The 13,849-nt window shown below is 38.2% G+C and overlaps 1 protein-coding gene across 1 annotated transcript in view; it reads right to left on the reverse strand.

Annotated features, from left to right (window-relative positions):
* col22a1 (collagen, type XXII, alpha 1) overlaps positions 1-13,139 on the reverse strand; it is a 54,601-nt gene extending 41,462 nt beyond the window's left edge. The window contains exons 1-3 of the mRNA XM_016537049.1: positions 12,792-13,139; positions 11,950-12,516; positions 2,414-2,494 (exon numbers count right to left, since the gene is read on the reverse strand). Of these exons, the coding sequence (XP_016392535.1) occupies positions 2,414-2,494; positions 11,950-12,516; positions 12,792-12,882 (739 nt within the window). The 5' untranslated portion in view covers positions 12,883-13,139. The remainder of the gene's footprint in view (positions 1-2,413; positions 2,495-11,949; positions 12,517-12,791) is intronic.
* Between the last annotated feature and the right edge of the window lie 710 nt (positions 13,140-13,849).

The raw sequence follows: 13,849 nt of genomic DNA on the forward strand, positions 1-13,849 counted from the left end.
TGTATAATTCAACCAATCCGATGACGACTTCGAAACTCCCGAAGTGTTTCCAATTTTGTGCGCCGTATGCATCAGACGTTCAGCCAACGGTCCGTGGGCGTTATGTCTGAGGCTGAGACTACTGATTGGGTGTCAATGCTTTTATCGTTCATTAGCTGGAAAAAAAATTCTGAAAGTGATTCCAACGCAGGCACGTGCACAGGTAGGGCTCAACCTGTGCAGAGCACATGCCCTTTTTGCCCTTACACTCCGAAGCGCCCTTTTTTTGTGATGGTGTTTTTTTTTCCTTCAATAAATCAATGATATTGGTCACCCTTTACATCTGTCTGTCTTTGTCAGCACATGCCCCTCAAAAGGTCGATATCGTTTCTCTGTGCCTTTATCGTTATGGTGTGGAGAATGATTTTTAGAACTATCGTTATCTTTATAGTTATCATTCTTGGTGTGAACAGGCCTGTAGGGTAGGCAATTTAAAGTGAAACATTACAGTTCAAAGCACATAATATTACAATAATAATGCCTTCCATTCTCACTCGGTCCCCTATTCAAGTACAGTATATAAGACTTGGTCTTGAATGCTCAAAATAGCTGCCTGAATACATTGCAAATATAGCCTCCGAGTGAACAGACTTTTCTAAGAAAGGGACTTTGGTTCGACTCTCAGTAGGCATATACCTCAAACTTTCGATGAAGCATCTTCCAAATTTCAATGTAATGTTGAAAAGGTAATATCTGAAGGACCACACATAGTTTTATCAATAATGTGTTGAAAACTTTAGTAAAACTCTGTGTTAAATTATATGAACCATATAACTGAGTTAATGCACATTCACCTTATTTCTTATAAGGAAACAATGGCGTCAAATTGCATTACAAATGCTAGTTTCGTGTTGTCAAGATGCAATCTTGAGTCAGCAACTTTTTATGGCCATTTTGGCCTTGCATTGGTTAAGAGTGATGTTCCAAACTTCAGAAACAGCATGCAGATGTTGGCAGCTTCAGCAATTGTGACATCTTATGTGAACCTGGAATTTCCCTGAAGATTTAGCCTGTGTTGTTCACTTAAATATCGCAGATTACAGGAGCAATATGCCATAATTAACACTTACAGCCACCAAAAGAGGAGAGATATAGTCTAGTCAGTGCAATCCAAAAGAACCACATCCAAACACATCTAAGCACAAATGTCAAACTTACAAGGCCTAAGATGACAGAAACGAAAAAGAAAGTGCAGTGATGCACAAAAGATGTTCAGATGTTCAGACTCCATCTCAATACCAAAGACAGCACTTTTCCTCATTATCAGTAGTATAATTAGAGTTAAACGGGTCACATTTCAGAAACTCTCCTCTTTTTTCTTTTTTTTTAAAGTAATATAAAAAATATAAAAAGAAGAAAGAACTCTCTGTATTTTTCAAAGCACAAATCTTAAGTCACCTCCATTTTCCAGGGTTACAACTTTTCTGAGAATTTTTCAAGATAGATTTGAGCAATTAAAACAAGACCAAAACTCATCAGATTTACGAGAAATGGTACACTTGAGCATTGTCTACATACCCCTATAGCTCCAGATTGTATAGTCATTTACTTACACAGGTAAGCGCTCTCTCTCTGTTTCGGTCTGTTTTTTTACTTAGTTTGATGAATTTGAGTGGGTGTCTCGCAGAGGAACTCAGAAACCCCTGAAGACCCAAACACAACATCCTCCAGATCTGTGTAATCACTAAAGAACTCCACATTTCTTAGAACAGAGGAGGGCAAAAGATCTCTTATTTCGAAACCTCGCTGTCTCGCTGCAATGTTTCATGTTTTAAAGCGCAACCTTCTGGGAAAAGAAAGCTTTATTTTTTATCCAAGAGTACTTTACACATAGAAACTAGGCTTTATGGTTTGTGGTATTAATACTTGCATCCACACAAAAAAGCCTACAAAAAACCCTGAAGTGCAAGATTGGAAGTCCCTATGTCAGAATCATTATACAGTGCATTTTTTTACCTCTAATTGAAATAAAATACACTAGGGATGATTTTCATGTAACTGTGTAACCTTGAGAAAAAGAAATAGTTTGGTTTTCTCACATCTGAAGGCGAAACACAGAAACACTGATATATAGTGTTGAATCATGAATCACTACAACTTGAGGTGTAGACAATATTACTGTATCCTCCATTATGTTTAATATAAAAAGCCAATTTACAACAAATGGATTTAGTGCCGAACCAAAGTAAGCTCAAATTATTATTGAAACTACATTGTTTTTTGCTATGAGAAGTCGCTGTCTTATAACTATTCATGACACCATGTGACCATTTCCTAAGATGCAAACAGTGCATTGATATGACACCGAAGGGGCTTTTGTTACACTTTAACACCAAAACATTATGGGAAGAATATGGAGAAGAGAAAACATTACCTGGGACCTCCGTCAGTCCAGCACTCGTGCTGTTCGGCCTGAACCGGCCTGCCTGGACTTTCATGTTTGGACACAGGACATCTGTGGAGAGACACAGAACATTATGGGTGGACATAATATTGAACGCACACCTCAGTTTTTATGAACTGCACAGCACATCACAGGTGTTTGGATTATGGATAGCAATTTATTTCTACAGTTAGATAAGTAATATTTTAGTCCTATTTAAGTTAACTAGTAGTTATGATACATTTGGAGTTATTGCAATCTGTGCTTTATTAACAGTATCTGGTCTCCTGAAATTTCTAAACATCTGCTTTTATGGAAGCAGACCTCATCATTAATTCATACAGTGAAATTAAATTTTTTGTTGACATTTTATTGTACTGGCTCCAGGTGCCCAGGCAATCTGCCATGGTATTTTGGCAGTGACAAACCTTTTCACTCACAAATATGTAACATTTAAACGTTTTATGTTAAGACTATTGGCATAATTAGGCAAATGGATTTAGATAGCGTTGTGAAAAAAAGGCACTTCTTTTTCACATTTGAATTTTCTTGAAAGCAACTGTATGTTTATTACCTTCAAATATCAGTTTAAAAATCATTTTGATCATACACTGAATTCTAATAAAGCGAATGGCTTGTTAGAAAACGTCTGTTCTGGGATTATGTAAGATTGTTGAGCGGGTACGAAATTCCGAGAAAAGGGCGGATTGGTTTCCGGCAGCAACAAACGCACGTATACAGCTATGCGCTGTAATAATAGAGATTGTCTTACTATTGGAAGATGAGAGGGTCTGTATTACTTACTATTGGAGAAAGTGTAACGGTCAACTTGGATCACGTGTGCCTTAATAACCAATCACATTATAGCCTTGACGTCATTGAATTTCAGTCAGAGTTGTGCCACACTCAATCGCCGTTTACGGATACCATAGGAATGCATGAGAAGTGCCGTAAGCTGAATCCCTTCTGTCGCAAAAAGTGAGTGACTTCTCTTATAAAACGTCATTTTTTTTCAGTGTAAACTCTAAAAATAATTAAATCCAAAAGTATTGTTTAGTGTAAAACATGTTGAAGATTACCCAATAGGCTGTCGATTCATTAAATTATAAGCTGTTTCCTCTAAAATGCTGTTTATTCAGCGTAGTGAAGCCTCTCCTCCATTGACATACATAAAAAAAAAAACTGACTCTGATCTCCTTTCCCACGTATAAAAACCAGCATATGCTGGTTAGGTATGTTTAGAAGCATGGCTGCTGGTTTGAGCTGGTTTAAGCTAGTCCTTAGCTGGTTTAATCTGGTCATGTGCTGGTCCTAAACTGGTCCTGAGTAGGAGCTAGTTACTTAGGACCAACTTAAACAAGCTCATGACCAGCTAAGGACCAGCTCAAACCAGCAGCCATGCTTCAAAACATACCTAACCAGCATATGCTGGTTTTGGCAAAGCGGAAGCGTTAGCCGTTATGCTTTTTTGGCTGAAGGTTGCAGGCTTGCCTTCTAGTGGCTTCGGTAATAACGACAGTGATATATTTATGACAGGGAAATGCACTCACTTAACTGTAAGGTGCGCCAAAATCGCAAAAATACATATAACTACATACATTTACATTTACATTTAGTCATTTAGCAGACACTTTTATCCAAAGCGACTTACAAATGAGGACAATGGAAGCCATCAAAATCAACAAGTGTGCATACAGTTGCTGTAATGTCTCAATATGTTGTTGGCAGACATCAGCTAGTTTAAATCGAGATATAATTTTTTTTAAACCTGCAAAAGACACCAATCTTAATAGGAACTCAAACATTCCTTGTCATATTTTTACAAAGCCAAATTATTTGACTTACTATCGACACTGAACCCTGTTGAAAAAAACAGCATATGCTGGTTAGGTATGTTTTGAAGCATGGCTGCTGGTTTGAGCTGGTTTGAGCTGGTTTAAGCTGGTCCTTAGTTGGTCATGAGCTGGTTTAAGCTGGTCATGTGCTGGTCCTAAGCTGGTCCTAAGCAACTAGCTCCTACTCAGGACCAGCTTAGGACCAGCACATGACCAGCTTAAACCAGCTCAAACCAGCAGCCATGCTTCAAAACATACCTAACCAGCATATGCTGTTTTTTTCAACAGGGAAAGGACAGTTCAACCAAAAATTTAAATGATGTCATCACTTACTACTCACCCTCAAGTTGTTTCAAACCTGAATGAGTTTATTTTGTTCTGGTGAACACAGAAGAAGATATTTTGAAGAATGTTGGTAACTAAACAGTTGATGGTAGCCATTGATTTCCATAGTATGGGAAAAAATACTATGGAAGTCAATGGCTACCGTCAACTGTTTGGTTACCAACATTCTTCAAAATATCTTCTTTTGTGCTCACTTGAGTAAATGACGTCAGAATTTCCATTTTTGGGCTAAGTATCCCTTTATTATTAAAGGAATAATATCAACACACATTTAAGATATCATATTATATCTATATGTCAGGAACTGTCTCATATGAGTCAACAATAATTATATTCTGAGCAGTAAACATTCCCCACTTTGAAGAGGTGTGATTTTACTGGCAGCTGAAGGAAATGAACAGTTGAGAGTGACTGACACTGTAATATTATCCATCTTCCTCTCTGTGCTTGAAGACAGACTGTTAGAGGGTCCTTTCCAAGCCCTCCAGTGAAGACGTGGTGGCATAACTTACGACTCTGGGACGTTGGCACACAGACATGGGGAAAGTTACGGGTTGGTTCAGTGAGCCTATAGAGTTTGGTGGAGTGCTGCAATGCTGACGTCACAGTGGTGATAATTTAGGACGTAAAAACAGGCAGATTTCAAATGGTGATGCATAGCTAGTGATAGCAGTGATGACAGGAAGAAACGCAACACCAGCAGACTTGCTTTACTATGGCATCCGTGATGAGAATGTGCTATTTGTAGAAAAGAACTTGCTAGTGCTAAGGATGGATGCTAATATTAGCCTAGATACTTTTGGATGAGTACTTATTGCTTTTGTTTGTCACTTTTAATTGAAAAGAGGGCATAGGAAATGATGTACAGGTGATGTGATTGACAAATGTTGTGTGCCAGAACTGAATCACGCATACAAGCACCATAGCTGTTATCTTTAGAGGAACATAGTTTACACAGAAACAAAAACTCTGTGGTCATTCACTCACTCTTGTGCCGTATGCTGTTATTTTTCTGTGAAACGCAAAAGTAGATGCTTTGAAGAATTTTTAGATAACCATATATGCAAGAAAGCATAAAATAGCTATAAAATTATCATTAAGTTGCATGCTTTATGATATTTAAACAAAAACAAATAAATAAACAATCTATGTTGCTCTTCCACATAAATAAAAATAAAATACATACTGTATATAAAATAAAATTAATAAACAATAAAAATAAAATTAATAAACAATAAACAAGAATTTTTATTTTTGACTGAACTATTCTGATCAGTGTCCTGCTTGTGCTTGATGACAAACGAACAAGTATAATGGCACCAAATGGCAAACTTTGGTTTTAGGATTCCTGGTGTAAAATCATAAACTAACTTTGGCTTCACCTACATTAACTCAGTCCAACCTGAAAGTTTAATAAGTGAAGGGGATTTTTTTGGAACATTCAAATTTAAAGTAAATGGTGTGTAAATGACATCACAGTAATTATTCCAAGGTTCCCATTTCAATAGTCCATCCTCTTTCACTCTCTCTCTCTCCCACACACATGCACACACTCTTGGCATGAAGCAGGCAGACGCCCAAACCACAGCGGCTGATCGCGTCCCTGACAATCGTGTATGATCAGACCCTGTAATTTTCTTTAATCGCTCCTATAAAAAGCGCTTTGTAGCGTTTAAGAGGCCTCAACTTCGCTTCGAATTCCACTTTACAGAGGCTGGGTCACTCGACACAATTACATCTCTGTCCGATACCGTGTCCTCAGCGTGACTCTCCCAAACACCCACACCCCTGCCCTGAGCGAGTTCCTGCCCGATCCAAACATCACCCTCCTGACCGCCAAAACATAAAGAGCTCAGCCGCCCACCCTGGGATAAATTAAGGTTGGAGAAAAGAGCACCTGGCTGTTTATATTTGTGATGTATCAGTTACGCGAGCCAAGTTATGTTACCAGTACAGCGGACATCCACGTATCGTTTTCAGCTATTTACAATACCAAAAGTTTGGAATAATTTAGATTTTTTTAATACTTTTGAAATAAGTCTCTTTATGTTCACAGAGGCATATTTATTTAATCAAAAATGCAATAAAAACAGTAATATTGTGATTAATTGTAATATTATTTGAATATATTTTAAAGCAACTGTTGTTTTTTTTGTTTTGTTTTTTACCTTGAAATATCAGTTCCAACTCATTCTGATGGTACACAGATTCTAAAAATGCGAACAGCTTCTGTTTCTTTCCCATGCTAATAAGTTTGGTAAGCGGGTATGAAATTCTGCAAAAAAGGCGGATTGCTGTACGGCAGCAGCAAATTCAGGTATGGGGCCCCAACACAATAACTATGTGCTCTTTTACGCCTAACCCTTATTTTGCTTGCTCACTCTCTCATAGTTTATAGTTTATTCACCTCTTCACAACATAAATAAATAATTAGTCAACCTGATGCTGTTCTAAAGCCATATTAGGCTTATTTTTTTCGGATCACAAAAGAAGACATTATAAAAAAAATTCTTGCATTCACTTGAGTTCATCGCGATCTGCACGACATTCCGACAATCTCTTATTTACATCGTATCTACACGTTTTTATAATAAGAATATTCGCGAGCTTGCAAAACTCAGCACTTGACAAAAACTCTGTGAAAATTTGACGCTCTCCAGAACACAAATAAGGCAGACGCCCAAACCACAGCGGCTGATCGCGTCCCTGACAATCGTGTATGATCAGACCCTGTAATTTTCTTTAATCGCTCCTATAAAAAGCGCTTTGTAGCGTTTAAGAGGCCTCAACTTCGCTTCGAATTCCTCGCTTATTGGTAAAGTCCGCCCCTGGTGATTACGATAGTGATTTACGACAGTGAATTCCACTAACTTAACTGTAGGGGGCTCCAAAGTCGCAAACATACACAAATCTACATACATTTGCTTTAAATTGTAATTTTCAACAGCCATTACTTCATTCTTCAGTGTCACACAATCCTTCAGAAATCATTCTAATATGCTGAGAAACTTGAGGAGCTCTTTAGTTTGAAGTGGACATCTGAGTAGCACTAGAGCTATCTAGAACTCTTGTGTGGTCAAAGCAATAATAAAACATGACACATACAGTGGTGAAGCAGTCTTTTGTTGAAGGCACACTCCTTACTTTCTGTAATTCTTTCTGTATTACTGCAAACAGGTTATGTTGTTCCCTTAACCTTTCTAAAACACAAAAAGTAAATTGCTAACTACTAGCAGTTCTTAGTCATGCCAGAAAACTAAACTAGTGGCCATTGAAGTTAGTTGTACAATCAAATTTCTAGTTAGTTAATTGTGCACATTGAGTCAGTGAGTTGAACTTGCAAATGATTTATAAATGAATTATTTAGAATGGCTGTATCAACTGATTCATTGGAAAGATCTGACTCGTTGTGATTAATTGTAATATTATTTGAATATATTTTAAAGCAACTGTTGTTTTTTTTGTTTTGTTTTTTACCTTGAAATATCAGTTCCAACCCATTCTGATGGCACACAGATTCTAAAAATGCGAACAGCTTCTGTTTCTTTCCCATGCTAATAAGTTTGGTAAGCGGGTATGAAATTCCGCAAAAAAGGCGGATTTCAGCAGCAAATTCAGGTATGGGGCCCCAACACAATAACTATGTGCTCTTTTACGCCTAACCCTTATTTTGCTAAACGACTTTAAAGTACTCAAACAGCCAGTAAGAAACCAAAACACCCTAGCAACCACATAGCAACATTTAAAACCATTCAGAATGCCAGTATCAGCTACTGAAACAACTCAGATCCAAATTTTCTTGGATCCACTAGGCATACAGAGACAATCCTATTATTGTGTCCAACCCAAAAGATTAATCTTTGCGGATAGCATATCTGAATCCTCCAGGCAAGTGTGTGCAATCATCAGAGACACAAGAAAGGGAGGGGCTTGATCAAATGTTTTCGCTCCTGTTTGAAATACCCATTAAGTTAATCAAAACCAGATTTAGGAAACCGGGACAACAGATGCAAAAGCAAACATGAGGAAATTAGCACACCCTACACTATTACTGTGCACTGCTGTTCTGTTTAGCAGCGTCCCACCACTGATTACTGATCTGGCATGCTGTGGTCATGGGTGGACCACCGACCTGAACCAAAGCCCAGATACACTAAATGATGAAACTACCCTGTCAAACACGCTTTGCACTTTTCATTTATTTCAAGTATGCTAAAAATGGCCCAGTGCGGTTCCTTGACTATCAAAGAACTATAAGGAATATTATGCAAATTTTTGCATTATAGCATTATTTTCATTATATTTTCTCATTACAGTAACACATCCTGGTCAAACACTGTTTATCTGTTTGTTTGTTTGTTTGTTTGTTTACATATTTGTTTATTTTAAAAATTAAAAATGTGTACAAAAATTTACAATTTAAATGGATAAAAATAAAATTAATTTGAATCATATATGCCACAATGCAAAAAAGCCAATAATAATAATAATAATAATAATATGAAAATTGATTCCATCTCATGTTAAAATAGGAAATCTCATTTTCTTATATTTTTTATTTGCCCAGAAACATGGATAATCACATTATAGGTAATCACATTTCATAAATTGAAATAATACTAATTGTGCTCTTAAAATAGGTAATGCTTTTGATATTTTTTACATAAAACAAATTAAAAGCCAAAGTTAAAAAGTAAAAACAGTATGGTAAAGCCCAGTTCCACTTGAAACATTAGGACTGTAATTTTCAGGGCAAAAATAACTTGGACCTTGGAGATACCATGTTTTCTAGCCACCAGTATTCTTAGACGCCAACGCTAGTGCCAGACGATCTTGGTTATCACAGAACTGGACTTAATATGCAGTTCCAGCCTTTCTAAATGCTTAAAGGATAATTCCTGATAGGACAACAAAGTCTATAGCTGGCAGTGAGATCTTTGAGTTGATTTTCCTGCTCTCTGAGTCATGTATGTGGTTAGTCATTCAGAGGAGGACCTTGGAATCGGGGCAGGTTCAAGGTTTGGGTTTACAATTAATCAGTTTATCTCTTTCTCTTTTTATCTCTCCATCTCCCTGCCAAGTCCAAGTGGTTCCCTATCTTCCCACAAGGCTGTCTGACTTAAATTAGGCATTGAAAAAAGCTTGTGTTACAACCTCTTCAAATACCAATGATTGTTTAAAGAGTGTGCCTTTAACAAAAGACTGCTTCACCACAGTATGTGTCATGTTTTATTATTGCTTTGCTCTTGCTACACAAGAGTTCTAGATAGCTCTAGTGCTACTCAGATTTCCACTTCAAACAGCTCCAGGTGTTGTCGCTCTCCCGTTTTCACTAATGTTAGTGAAGAATGCCAATTCTGGTGTGCTAAGCATCCATCATCACTAAAACATACTATGCGTAGAAATAATTTGCATTTGGACGGTCAGTCCAGGCCACATACCTCAACAGTTCAGGTTTATTTATTTTTTAATCTATATTCATAGTTTTAATGCAAGCTTGTTGTTTGTAATGGCCTCCAAAGACTATCCCACATGCACTTTTAGGTTATCTTTGCCTGCGTACCAGATGTGATCTGGAAAAGCACTTGAGCTTGGAGTTTTTCTGTCTCTTGTACTTACTACACACCTCTACTCAAAGCTCACCGAGGCAAGAAACCACAAAAATGTCCGGGCCAAAGAGCTTCCACTTCCTGTCCAACAAGTCTTGTATGGCACAGAACAGACCTTCTTGTGAATAGGAATGTGTGCCAACAAAAGCAGATTAAATGACTGTGATGTTTTAAGTTAACTGTCAAGCCTATTACATGTTAAGTCAACTCCCACCTATATCTGACTGTGTAAAGAAAGCCATTTCTAAAGGTTCTTTATTGGCATCTACAGTTCAGTCAAGAACAGGGGTGTCTAGATCTGCTCCTGGAGAGCCAATGTCTTGCAGAGTTTAGCTCCAACACACTTGCCTGGAAGTTTCTAGTAAGTCTGAAGACCTTGATTAGCTGGTTAAGGTGTGTTTAATTAGGGTTGGAGCTAAACTCCCAGGGGTGCGTTTCCCATACAACAACGTCACTCACTGATTAACCACCACAGTACGATGCATTGTTGTAGAAACTAACTAGCCAGTCACAACTGTTTCCCGAACACGGTCACATATCCATCGTTTGAACCACATTAGTTCAACAATTTAGGGCCATTTTTAATGACGTCACATGCATGTGGTGGAGTAATAACTTCTGCTAATTAATTGATTCGAGATTTATGAGATGCTGCTGTATTGAACATGGCACCTGATGACTAATTTACTATGTTTTGTTCCCTGTCATTTTGCTTTATTTGATGTTTGATTCATTTCCTCTTATATCTGAGCACTCTTCAAAAACGGCGCTTATTGAGGACGTGCTCAAATTTATCGATTAAAATATATTTATTTAAATTGAATGGAAGATATAGATTGTACTGCATGTTAGCTTGCTTATTGTGCCCAAAAGCATAATTTATTTAAGTCCATATGTCTTACTAACAAGAAACTATGCTTTTTAACCACAGGTCGGGAGCTGTAGTTTTCTACCACGTAAGTTTGCGGCGCTGTTTGCGAATGTTCGTTTGAACTATGGTTTCGGGAGACGCCAAATCGTTGAACTATGTTGGTAAAGACGGAACTTGCGACCATAGTTGGCTAACGATGCTTTTGGGAAACGCACCCCAGGTCAGTGGCCCTCCAGCAACAGGTTTAGACTCCCCTGATCAACAACCTTTCCACTATGCAAAAGGTTCTTTGTAGTGGAAAAAGGTTCTTTAGATTATCAAAATGTTCTTCACACTAAAAAAATGGTTCTTTTAAGAAATGTTCACTGAAAGGTTCTTTGGGGAACCCAAAATAGTTCTTCCAAGGCAGGATGGGCAACTTTGGCCCACTTTCCTGTAGAGCTTAGCTCCAGCCATAATAAAACACACCTGAACAAGCTAATCAAAGTCTTCAGGATTACAAGAAATCTATAGGTAGGTGAGTTTGATCAAGGTTGGAGCTAAACTGGGTCTCCAGGACCAGAATTTTCAAGCTTGTTCTATGGCAGGGGTGTCCAATCCTGGTCCTGGAGAGCCAACGTCCTGCAGAGCTTAGCTTCAACCAGCTCTAACACACTTGCCTGGACGTTGCTAGTGAGTCTGAAGACTTTGATTAGCTGGTTCAGGTGTGTTTAATTAGGGCTGGAGTTTAACTATGCAGGTCAGTGGCCCTCCAGGAACAGGTCTGGACATCCCTGTTCTATAGCATTGCTACAAAATACCCTTTTTGGAACCTTTGTTTTCTTTTAAGAGTGTACATGGTGCAAAGTCAAACTCATCAATACTCACTTTCACAGAGTCTCCTCCTCAACCTGCCCCTGATCTTGTCAATGGCATCAAAGTCCGTCACATGGAACGCATGAGCACTTTTGGGTTCCGCTGCAATCTCCTCCAGCTCCTCTCTCAGAGCTTCCCCAATCCCTACAGCGAACAACCTGATTCCAGCAGCCGCTGCAGCAATCGATGGCTCCAAAACAAAATCCTGACTCCTGCCATCCGTTAGCAAAATCGCCACTTTCTGTATGCCCTTAGCGGCAGGCCTCGCCCCTGCCCTCTCTGTAAAGATGTTTTTGGTGGTGAAGCTGATGGCATCTCCAGTTTTGGTGTTCCCACCCAGGTAGCGGATGTTCCCAGCAGCACGCTTGACCTCCTCGAGGGTTTTGTACCTGCCCAGGTTGAATTCGGTGGTTGGACGGTCGCTGTAGCGAACCACAGCCACACGCGTCTTCTCCGCACCTACATCAAAAGATTCCACCAGATTTGCCACCCACTGCCGGATCTTCTCGAAGTTTTCCTTGCCCACACTGGAAGAGGTGTCCAAGATGAATACCAGATCATAGTGGACGTTCTTGCAACCTGGGACAAAGGACATGAAATTTTACAGACTGTCTGTATACAGTTTAGCCACAGATTTATGAGGTTTGTGTTTCCGCCATAGTCAGGTTGGATAATACATGGGCTGAATTTTGCAGAGAACTCAAGGCTACTAGTATGTCAGGTTCAAAACCTCAGTCTGCAAACATTACAACAGACTCAGTGAAAGTCAAAATTAGAACCACCAAGCTAATGTTAAACAGAGATGTGGTTAGGGGTCATGGAAACATTATATTTAGGCTAGTATGTGACCTCACCTGCCCTTTGTCCTTCAACACCGCCTCCGTACAGAGTCAGAGCCAGTATGGTCAGGATCAAAGAGATCCTGAGCCCAAATCGAAACTTCATCCCCTTCTCTGCTGTTGTTTGCTGATATTCCCGCTAAGGTGCGATGATCATCAACTTGCTGCTCCTGTGGAGACATGAGAACAAATGTGAGGTGATCAGTCATTTGGACTCTGAGCTGAGTTATATTGAACGATTTCAAACAGAAGTGGAGTGTATGATTCATGTTAGCTGTGTGCTAAGTGATGTACTGCTGCTCCCCACATCAATCCTGATTTGTACTTTCCAAGTTGCCGTTTCAGTTTGAGCTGATAACAAGATGAGCCATGCTCATTAACACAGTATATACAGTGGGTACGGAAAGTATTCAGACCCCCTTATTTATTTAGTGTATTGTTATATTGCAGCCATTTGCTAAAATCATTTAAGTTAATTTTTTTTCCTCATTAATGTACACACAGCACCCCATATTGACAGAAAAACACAGAATTGTTGACATTTTTGCAGATTTATTAAAAAAGAAAAACTGAAATATCACATGGTCCTAAGTATTCACCCCCTTTGCTGTGACACTCATATATATCAATCCTGATTTGTACTTTCCAAGTTGCCGTTTCAGTTTGAGCTGATAACAAGATGAGCCATGCTCATTAACACAGTATATAAGTGAATAGAGGGCTATATTTATTTTATTTTATTTATTTAGTGTAAGGCATTGCTTTTTGTAAACCTTTAAACACATCACTCTTCTTCACAATACTTTTAATAATAGAAATAAAATTATAAAAAAAATAATAATACAATAATAAATATAATTAAGATTTAAAAAAATAATATATTTCCTGTGTATATAATTATTTTCTTGGTACTGTAATAAGTAACAAATGATAATGTCTTATAATAAATGTAATTAATGTCTACAGGGGAAATACTTAATTGTATAATACTTTATTATCATGAAAACTTACAATGAAAATACTAACTAACTAACTTTTTTTTTTTTTTTGTTTTGAAGTGTGACCTAGACATT

This window comes from Sinocyclocheilus rhinocerous, unplaced genomic scaffold (genome assembly GCF_001515625.1).
Source record: "Sinocyclocheilus rhinocerous isolate Xijiao unplaced genomic scaffold, SAMN03320098_v1.1 scaffold1154, whole genome shotgun sequence".
NCBI classification, from domain to species: Eukaryota; Metazoa; Chordata; class Actinopteri; order Cypriniformes; family Cyprinidae; genus Sinocyclocheilus; species Sinocyclocheilus rhinocerous.